General features: G+C 45.4%; 1 protein-coding gene across 5 annotated transcripts in view; it reads right to left on the minus strand.

Moving 5' to 3' along the window:
• Nucleotides 1–12224, minus strand: part of dusp16 (dual specificity phosphatase 16) — a 30817-nt gene that overhangs the window by 11053 nt on the left and 7540 nt on the right. For 2 of the 5 annotated variants that reach the window (XM_083527781.1, XM_083527782.1), the window contains 2 exons: nucleotides 4215–4313; nucleotides 3632–4018 (listed from right to left, as the gene is read on the minus strand). In XM_083527781.1, coding sequence (XP_083383907.1) covers nucleotides 3632–3898 — 267 coding nt within the window. In that variant the 5' untranslated portion in view covers nucleotides 3899–4018; nucleotides 4215–4313. Of the gene's footprint in view, nucleotides 1–3631; nucleotides 4314–11075; nucleotides 12084–12224 lie in introns of those variants that run through there. The other 3 variants (XM_083527783.1, XM_083527780.1, XM_083527779.1) reach the window with 3 other exon arrangements.

A 12224-nucleotide genomic window follows, 5' to 3' on the forward strand; every position in this document is an offset into this window, starting at 1 on the left:
AATCTACCGGAACATCTTGGGACTTCATGTAGAATGTGATGTTCAAAAAGCGTTATCCTCGTGTGTCCACAAACTTTTGTCCGTATGCGAACGTGTTGAGGTTGTGCTATTAAAAGAAATTCCAGTGGAAACCCCCCCCCCCCCTAATTTAATTACTCAGAGACACACACACACACACACACACACACACACACACACACACACACACACACACGTGAGTTTCTAGGCTTAATAAACAATCTAACAATCCCCACATGAAAGCTTTTATAGAATTCTCATTCTGTAGCTCCAGAATTCCGAACTCGGATAGACGCAAACAAATCGACGTCCTCCGCCTGCACGTGTTTAGCGACACGCAAAGCCTCGCTTGCGCGCACGTTTAATCCCGGATCGCATCTCGGCAGCACACGGCGACCTATTTCCAGGTTGGATGGAGAAACTCGAGCTGCTCCGGTTTTAGAATTTCTCGATCCAAACACCCACTCACAGTCACACAGGGAGGCAGAACCCACGTGATCCCGGAGCAGTAGTCTATAAACGAGGGCTAAATTCGGGCCGACGGACGCTGGAATCGACTCTGAGGGCTCAGTCTCGGGTTTCTCTGCCCTCCACATGTGGACATGTCCCCTACTGTCACTGTCACATGGATCCTCTGTTATCTTTAAGCTTTTTCCTTAATGGTCAACGGGAAAAAAAACGCTTAACGTGTAATTTAACAATTCATATTCTGGACCTTTTAAAGTCCAGACCAAACCTCCAAACCTTTTCCAGCATTATCATCCAAAGTCCCTGTGCACAAAGCCAGATCCATGACTTTTGGGTTTGTAGTGGAAAATCTTGAGTGTCCTGTTCTAGATCTTGAACCTCAACTCCCACCTGAACATCTGGCCAATCACAATCCAGTACCCGACATGCGAACTTTCCACGTGTCTCTCGCTTGAGCGATCCGCAGTCGCATTCTAAAACGTGTGTAGCGTTATTGAAAAAAATACGGGGGACCAATCGGAGCACTGGAGCTGACGAGCGGTGTTACATCAACACTAAGTGACTTCTTTTCAGAAAAACAAGATGTTTTAGAGAAAAAAAAATCATCATCGCTTGTAGACGATGTTTTGTCAAAACACGTTTAATTCCATATAAGGAAAACGAGGTCAGAGGGCGTACGGTGCGTTTCCTTCGCGTCCTCGATTCGGGTGGCTTGCGATCTCCTGCTTTACTGTCGAATCGTTCTACACCAACGCTACGCCAGATGGCTCCCTTTTGGTTCTCCGGATGATCTCTCACCCCCACCCTCACACACACACACACACACACACACACACACACACACACACACACACCCCTCGCCGTTCGCAATCTCTCCGTTCCGTCTTATTATCTTGGGATTCTCGCATGCAACAGCACAGCGTGGGTTTGGGTTTGATGTCATCCCTGATTGTGCAACGCCTGACGTTACACAACCCCCGAGTGCCCCTTATACACCGTAACATCAGATTGTGTGTTACAACAAATCTCTGAACGAGTGGATAGGATAAAACAAAGCAGCCCGGATTTGTGTGTGTGTGTGTGTGTGTGTGTGTGTGTGTGTGTGTGTGTGTGTGCGCAGACAAGAGGTTCAAGGCTGGACTGAGACAGATAGCACTGAGATGAGGTCACTTGGCAACCTGTTGCTAAGGCCGCCTGAGGGCCCTCGCGAGCGGGGACGGATTTTTTGATTGGCCCCGGAGACACTTCATAGACGCTGGAGGTTTTGTAAGCGGTGATGTCAGAGTGCGTCGTTTATCAAACGCCGCTCGAATGCGGACGAAGGGTTTATGGTCGCGTCTAAACATGCCGAACACTGTGTTTTATTACTGTCTGTATATAGAAATCTCGACGTGCAGGAGCACTGACCTTCATCCATTCTTCACAAAGAGTTCGGAAGCGAGAACTTTCCGTACAAGTAGGAATGTAGAAATAGGAGAATCGGAGAACTTTTAGCCCTGTACAGGAACGGAGAACCAGCGTATACCTGGATTTGTCCTTAGATCACCTACAGCATGTTAGAAGGCATCTACTCGCCTGAAGAACCTTTTGGGACGGTGTTTTCCTGGCCATATACGATTCTACTCTAAACTTCATTAGGATGGAATTTTTCCTTAACTTGAACTAGGAGACCCAAATTTGTTCCAGCATGAAGGTCCACAAAGCCAGCTCCATGAAGATATGGTTTGGAAACCTCCTAAACCTTTAGGATTAATTGGAATGCTGAATGCATCCCAGGCTTCCTCATCTTCCCCTACATCACTTTATTCTTGTGTCTGAATAAGGACAAATCTCCACAAATCTAGTGGAACATCTTCCCAGAAGAATGGAGGTTCTTACCGAAGCAAATGTGGAATTTTATACTCGGGTGTCCAAAAACTTTTGACCACAGGGTGACACGGTGGCTATTTAGGGAAGCAGAAAAAAAAAAAAAAAAACGGATGTCACAATGACGTCGTGTCTTACTCAGGTTTTCGAGAAAAGCTCCATGCAGATCCAAAACGTTCTCACATCCTCCAGGGGAGGTTCTGACACCTTGTCGGTGACCTTTTTGCTTTCTGGAATGGAACAAACCCCGAACAGCAACAACAACAACAACAACAACAACAACAAAAAACGAAGTAAATAAGGCTAAAAATATTACCGTCTTTTCGTCTGCTATAAATATCGACTCCCTGATTAGACACGGATATTTGAGATGGTTATTTCGCTCGGTCACTTCGGGAACGCGGTTTGCTGGAAAGTTCCGCTCGGACGAGACCGAATACGGACGATGTAGCGCAGTTTGAGGAACTTCAGAAGATCTGGAAATTTCTTTTTTTGTTGTTGTTGTTTTGCGACTCAATTGTATCAGACCAAAAAATCGATTTCTTCCTTCTTAAAAAAGTAGTTTTTAACATCCTATTTCACATTAAAAAAGAGTCCACCATTTCCTGATCTTCTGTTCCTCAGGGAAGATGTTCCACTAGATTTGTGCTCAGATACAATGGTGTTAGTAAAGTCAGCATTTAAATTCATCCCAAAGGTGTTAAATAGGGTTTATAGCTCTATTACAGAAGATCTTCCACACCAAAACCATGTCTTCAAGAAGCTGGCTTTGGGCTCATAAGCGATGTCATTCTAGAACATCCAGAGACAATTGTGTTCCTCGTCCTCCAAGCTTGGTAAAAGAACCACACATGAGGTGGTATCCTAAAAATTCAAGGGTAGTTCTGTAACACGCCAACAGATGGCAGCACAAGGCTGCGCACACAGTCACAGGGAGCACCGACCTTTATAAGTAAGTGTGCCAAAACACACTGTCCTGTGTACATCGGGAGCTGGTGCTATTCTGAACACGTGCGTTACCACGTCTGCTATTCTGAACACGTGGCTGGGAATCACGTTTTTCCGTACAGTGCAGTTCTCATCTGTCACTATTTATTTCTTTATTTTTTGGATCTATAATCCTAATGCTGACGAAACACCCGAGTGTAAACAAGCAACCGTATTTCCCAAATCGAAACCTGTAACAGATCACCGCTGAAAGACCCCCGAGATCCGACTTCGACCGTCAAACGAGGAACCTTTTGAATACATTTTTGGAATGAAATTCCAACTCGCTCACCTTCTTCTTGGCTGAATGCTGCAGGAGCTCGGCGATCTGCACCTTGTCCTGCTGCAGCCTCCTTTTCATCAGCTTAGAGCAGTTCACGTTGACCGCCTCCAGGATGTGGGAGGTGTTATAATCCACGAAAGGCCTGCTGTCGATCAGAAGCACTCGGTCCAGTCCGCCCTCCAGCAGCGCCACCAGGCCTTCGGGGCGGACGAGTCTCACTGAGGTCGGAGCTCCCGTCCCGGCCTGCTCGACCATATCCATGACCTCTCTCTCCATCTCCCTCTGACTGTTACCTCCTCTCTTCCTGTGGTGCGATGACGTGGCCCACGAGGGCCTTCAGCAGAAGAAGGACCCCATTGTGGTGGCAGCCGATGATGTCACCCTTTTAGCGTTTGGCTGGTGAGTTCGAAGAAAAAAAAGGGAGCGAGTGAAAAAGGAAAAAGAGGAATAAAAATAAAATGGGGGTAAACAGGGTACTCGAAACAGAGGGATGAAAAACGTGTGTGTGGACGTGGTAACGGGGATTTTCTTCAATTTTCGGGGTTTTTGCTTTGCCGTGAGGAAAGAAAAAGAGAGTGGATTTCTTTCACACCATCGCACGGACGACACAAAAGAGGGCTTTTCTCCCGGGCCGCGGTGCCATTACATCATCTCCTCACTTCTGGTCGTTCATGCTCAAGTGGTTGTCAGGCTGCGGAGAGAAAAAAAAAAGAAAAGAGAGAGACGTGTAAATTTGGGCCAGTTCTTGATACGACACCGTACACTTCATACACACCGCACACCTCATACACACTTCATACACACCGCACACCTCATACACACTTCATACACACCGCACACCTCATACACACTTCATACACACCGCACACCTCATACACACTTCATACACACCGCACACCTCATACACACCTCATACACACCGCACACCTCATACACACCGCACACCTCATACACACTTCATACACACCGAACACCTCATACACACTTCATACACACCGCACACCTCATACACACCGCACACCTCATACACACCGCACACCTCATACACACTTCATACACACCGCACACCTCATACACACCGCACACCTCATACACACTTCATACACACCGCACACCTCATACACACCGCACACCTCATACACACTTCATACACACCGCACACCTCATACACACCTCATACACACCGCACACCTCATACACACCGCACACCTCATACACACTTCATACACACCGAACACCTCATACACACTTCATACACACCGCACACCTCATACACACCGCACACCTCATACACACCGCACACCTCATACACACCGCACACCTCATACACACTTCATACACACCGCACACCTCATACACACCGCACACCTCATACACACTTCATACACACCGCACACCTCATACACACCGCACACCTCATACACACTTCATACACACCGCACACCTCATACACACTTCATACACACCGCACACCTCATACACACTTCATACACACCGCACACCTCATACACACCTCATACACACCGCACACCTCATACACACTTCATACACACCGCACACCTCATACACACTTCATACACACCGCACACCTCATACACACCTCATACACACCGCACACCTCATACACACCTCATACACACCGCACACCTCATACACACTTCATACACACCGCACACCTCATACACACCTCATACACACCGCACACCTCATACACACTTCATACACACCGCACACCTCATACACACTTCATACACACCGCACACCTCATACACACCTCATACACACCGCACACCTCATACACACCGCACACCTCATACACACTTCATACACACCGAACACCTCATACACACTTCATACACACCGCACACCTCATACACACCGCACACCTCATACACACCGCACACCTCATACACACCGCACACCTCATACACACTTCATACACACCGCACACCTCATACACACCGCACACCTCATACACACTTCATACACACCGCACACCTCATACACACTTCATACACACCGCACACCTCATACACACCGCACACCTCATACACACTTCATACACACCGCACACCTCATACACACTTCATACACACCGCACACCTCATACACACCGCACACCTCATACACACCTCATACACACCGCACACCTCATACACACCGCACACCTCATACACACCGCACACCTCATACACACCGCACACCTCATACACACCTCATACACACCGCACACCTCATACACACTTCATACACACCGCACACCTCATACACACCTCATACACACCGCACACCTCATACACACCTCATACACACCGCACACCTCATACACACCGCACACCTCATACACACCTCATACACACCGCACACCTCATACACACTTCATACACACCGCACACCTCATACACACCTCATACACACCGCACACCTCATACACACCGCACACCTCATACACATCGTACACTTCATACACACCGCACACTTCATACACACCTCATACACACCGCACACCTCATAAACACCGCACACCTCATAAACACCGCACACCTCATACACACTTCATACACACCGCACACCTCATACACACCGTACACTTCATACACACCGCACACTTCATACACACCGCACACCTCATACACACCGCACACCTCATACACACTTCATACACACCGCACACCTCATACACACCGCACACCGCACACCTCATACACACTTCATACACACCGCACACCTCATACACACTTCATACACACCGCACACCTCATACACACCGCACACCTCATACACACTTCATACACACCGCACACCTCATACACACCGCACACCTCATGCACACCTCATACACACCGCACACCTTATACACACCGCACACCTCATACACACCGCACACCTCATACACACCGCACACCTCATACACACTTCATACACACCGCACACCTCATACCTCATACACACCGCACACCTCATACACACCGCACACCTCATGCACACCGCACACCTCATACACACTTCATACACACCGCACACCTCATACACACCGCACACCTCATACACACTTCATACACACCGCACACCTCATACACACCGCACACCTCATACACACCGCACATCTCATACACACCGCACACCTCATACCTCATACACACCGCACACCTCATACACACTTCATACACACCGCACACCTCATGCACACCGCACACCTCATACACACTTCATACACACCGCACACCTCATACACACCGCACACCTCATACACACTTCATACACACCGCACACCTCATACACACCGTACACCTCATACACACCGCACACCTTATACACACTTCATACACACCGCACACCTCATACACACCGCACACCTCATACACACCACACACCTCATACACACTTCATACACACCGCACACCTCATACACACTTCATACACACCGCACACCTCATACACACTGTACACCTCATACATACCGCACACCTCATACACACTTCATACACACCGCAAACTTCGTACACACCGCACACCTCATACACACCTCATACACACCTCATACACACCGCACACCTCATACACACCGCACACCTCATACACACCGTACACTTCATACACACCGCACACTTCATACACACCTCATACACACCGCACACCTCATAAACACCGCGCACCTCATAAACACCGCACACCTCATAAACACCGCACACCTCATACACACTTCATACACACCGCACACCTCATACACACCGTACACTTCATACACACCGCACACTTCATACACACCGCACACCTCATACACACCGTACACCTCATACACACTTCATACACACCGCACACCTCATACACACCGCACACCTCATACACACTTCATACACACCGCACACCTCATACACACTTCATACACACCGCACACCTCATACACACCACACACCTCATACACACCGCACACCTCATACACACTTCATACACACCGCACACCTCATACACACCTCATACACACCGCACACCTTATACACACCGCACACCTCATACACACCGCACACCTCATACACACCGCACACCTCATACACACTTTATACACACCGCACACCTCATACACACCTCATACACACCGCACACCTCATACACACCGCACAACTCATACACACCGCACATCTCATACACACCGCACATCTCATACACACCGCACACCTCATACACACTTCATACACACCGCACACCTCATACACACCGTACACCTCATACACACCGCACACCTCATACACACCGCACACCTCATACACACCGCACACTTCATACACACCGCACACCTCACACACACCGCACACCTCACACACACCGCACACTTCACACACACCGTACACCGCGCACTTTATACACACCGCACACCTCATACACACCGCACACCTCATACACACCGCACACCTCATACACACCGCACACCTCATACACACCGCACACCTCACACACACCGCACACTTCACACACACACCGTACACCGCACACTTCACACACACACCGTACACCGCACACTTCACACACACCGTACACCGCACACTTCACACACACCGTACACCTCATACACACCGCACACCTTATACACACCGCACACCTCATACACACCGAACACACCGACCTCTATATATAACATGCTGCAGAAATCTGACGGTGTGGTGTGGGGAAAAATAAAACAACCCAATTGTGTGAAACGTATAATTTGGGAAACGCCAACTTCCTGGTTATGATGTAGGTGGCATCCAGTCAGTTCGATATCGCTGGAAACTCCCTCTTTAAATAATAAAAAAAAAATCTTTTCTTCTCCTTGGTGCCGCCGTGAAAAAAAAAAAATAAAAAATTCCCCAGCATCGAGTTCCCCTTCCAGCAAGGCCCACACACCAGGACAATAAAACAAATTGTGCGCCGAGCTGAATTCGATCGCACGTGCCAAGACAAACGATCAAACCAGAGGCTACATGTTTAGTCTGGGAGCTTCTCAGCCTCGTGAAGAGCGGAAAAAATATTCTACAATGTTCATGATGTGGAGTCGGGCTTCTCATATTATTAGTGGAAATGAAAGTGTGTAAGAAAAGACTGGTCAGACCTCTGTGTGTGTGTGTGTGTGTGTGTGTGTGTGTGTGTGTGTGTGTGTGTTTCCATTTTTTATTTTCTGTTTGTTTTTTTGTTTGTTTTTGTTTTTTTTAATTTTGTGTTCTCTATTTACTGTTTATTTCAATCTCAATTCTTTTCCTGTTTTCTTTTTTTTTTTTTTTACATTTTATTTACTATTATTTGTTCAGCGGTTTTTTTTGTTTTCTTTTTTTTTCGCTTAATTATTTTCTATTTATTTATTTATGTATTTATTTAACTTTTTGCATTTTCCTTTTTTTCTGTTCATTTTTTTTGTTTTTTTTTTCTTTTATTCTTTATTTTCTGTTTATTTTCTATTCATTAATTTCATTTTTCAGCTTTAATTCATTTTCCTGTTTCTTTTTTTCACTGAATTCTTTTCGATTTGCTGTTTATTTTTCATTTGTTTTTTTCAATATTTTTTTTAATTGTTTTTTTTTTTGTTTATATTAAATGTTTAATTTCTCCTCATTTATTTTACATTTTATTTTATTATTGGTTTCTTTTTCTATTTCTTTTCTATTTTAAATGTTTTAGTTAGTTATAATATAAACTTAATAATTATAGTTTTGATAAATAAAAAAAAATCTGTAGGCAGGACGTCACCTGTTCGTCGTATTGGTTATAAATTGTAAATAATGTATATGTTTTTACTGCATGCAGGTACGATGGAGCCGCAGCACATGGCCAAGAGAATACATTTTATATATCCACGTATAACGAGGTGTAAAAGTCTACAGAGGGAATCAGATCTGTACCCAGCGAAGGGGTTAAGTGAAATCCAGTCCCTGGATCTTTCGAGTGACACCCTGAAGTGATAAAAATACACTCTGCATTTCCAATAAAAGAGGTTTTGCGTTTCTCCTGGGGGGGCAGAATTTTACGCCGCGAGACGAAAATAACGAGTCGCTAAGGCAGATTTTCCCGGGAAGCCAGACGGGTCTCGGGATCGAGTGACTCCGAGGATGCTTGTTTTTCCTGGTGTTTTCCAGAACACCTACGATAAAAAAAATCACTGTAATCCACGACTCCTGATTTTTCCATACACCACATGTGTTTCTTCCTCAAACTGTTGTATAGGATGTCTTTCGATACGCAAGCATAAAAGTTTCTCTTCGCGTGTACTAGAAGTCTGTTTAATCTGTAATTATTCATTTAAAAACAATAAAACCAGCGTACCAACGATATCTCAGAAAAGTGTATCGTGTAATTGCGTATCACGATACTGATATTATATCGATATATCGTCCAGCCGTGCTCTTAGCTGTGTATACACACTAAGTGATAAAAGAAAAGGGCTTTGGTGTGGTAACCAAGGTTGAGCCCATGTGTGGAGTTATGAGTGAACCTTGCAGAAGGTCCAACCACACTCACTCACACTAATCAGGGCTTTATGGTCCAGTGACCAGATGAAGGATTCTCCTCAGTGAAGGTTTGTCTGAATGATGATCCAGAGAAATGAGACGAGTCTGAAGTGCTTTGTGCAGTCCCACTGCGAGACCTGTGATGAACAAGGAAATAGACGACACGTCTTTGTTCTTCTGAGCTCTTTGTGCCTTTCCACTGGGCGTTCCGGTGGCGGATCCTCTTGCTCTCGAAGAGGAAGTCGTCCTCCTGAATCAGAATCGCTGTCCTTCCTTTACTTGTTGACAAAAGCCAGAAAATGAATGAGAGAATTTGGTGCCTTTTGACTGACACGTTTCCATTCGCGGTTGTGGAAAGACGATGAACTGAAGGCCAAGAAAACGCCATATAGACACCTGACCACCACCTCATTGGACATCCCTGTTATCCCTCCACTCTTCTGAGAAGGCTTTTCACTAGATGTTAGGGTGCAGCTGTTTAGTCATCATTCAGTATTAGTGGGTAGAAAAGAGCGTTAGTGAGATCACTTGAAGTTGAGAAGTTCTGAGGGTTCAGTCGGTGTTCTTGCTGATCCCACAGGTGTTCTGTGTAACTGAGGAACTCGAGGCTCTGTGCAGAAAACAGTGTCTTCATGGAGCTCGTTTTGAGTACAGGAGCATCGACCATGCTGAAACACTGTTTTGGGGACACTTTATACAACTTGATTTGTTTTTTTTTATTATTATTATACATTTATAATTTATTTATTTTACATTTTACAATTTTTCTGTTTAGTTTTTATTTGTTTTCTTTATTTTTCCTTTATTTTTTTTTTATTTATTTTACATTTTTACTATATATTTACTGTTGATTTTCTATTTATTTATTTCAAAATTTTTTCCCTTTTTTTCCTATTTATTTCCATATTAAACGTTCTACTTTGTGGCATCGGTTTGAGGAAGAAAAAAAAAAAACCCAACAGCACAACAGCACCAACCTGCAACTCTTTAGACGTGGGGAAATTCTCCCGTCCCTTTTGTAAGAAACGATGGAAACAGGCGTCCGACACGCTACGGTTTCCTCACGCCGTGATCCCTGACCACAACAAACGTGTTTTAAAAGCATGCCCTCGACATGAGCCCGAAGGTAATAACATCCCCTGCAGATCTGCAGCAGCTGGCCTTTTTTTTTACGCCATTGCGGCTTCTGGTTGGCGGCAACGTTTGCCCTAATAAACCTCCGTCTAGCCAGATCTCAGTCTAGACGCTCCTGTACATCTGTACACTCTCCAAAGCACAAACTACAACATTACAATAAAGATATGGAATTTTCTAGCACACAAAACTATTCAGAAACACGACTTCTGACACAAATGTGGAGACGCGCAATTGTACCGGACGTCTTTATATGCGCCAAAATCAATTTTTTTTTTCTCAAAAGTTTTCCAAATGTGCACAAAGCCAGCTCCGTGACTGTATGGGTTGGACTGGATGATCTCCTCCTATAAAGCTATAAAGTCTATTGAACACCTTTTTGGAGGAATTGGAACTACTAACTTCGAGAACAAAGCTCCACGGGTCAAACCCGGAAGAGCGGAGGCTTTCATAAAAAGGCACAATCGAATGCTCGGGTGTCCACAAACTTTTGGCGTCTTTAACGAGTGCCGCGAGTTCAGGTGAGACTTCGGGAGCGAATCGGAGCAATAAAAGGTCTGAAAGGCTGACGGAGAGTCGACTTTGGAGCGCGGCGTGGCGTCATGGCGTTCGTGGTGTTATAAATACACGCCGTGGCAGATGGCCCAAATGTCAGACGCTAGAAATAACAAATGACATTTGTTTGTGTTCTGTTTTGCTTATGAGCATGTAGAGACGCAGGTTTGGGGTTTTTTTTTTTTTTTTTTTACTCTTCTGCTTTTCTGAAAAAGATCATAAACGTTTTTTTTTTTTCCTTCTGTGGTTTGAGATCAGAAGAGAAAGCAAATGTTCTTCAGTATGTAAAAAAAAAGTAAATAAAATAAAGGTCAACGTCTCTGGATTAGGAATACGTACGTTATCGAGAGGGCCCAAAAAATATCACGTGCACGAGCTCAGTCCATGTCGTCAGAGTCGGAAATCGGAACCGAGAACGCCATCGGAGCGAGACAGCG

This window comes from Silurus aristotelis, assembly GCF_946808225.1.
Source record: "Silurus aristotelis genome assembly, chromosome: 24".
Taxonomy (NCBI): domain Eukaryota; kingdom Metazoa; phylum Chordata; class Actinopteri; order Siluriformes; family Siluridae; genus Silurus; species Silurus aristotelis.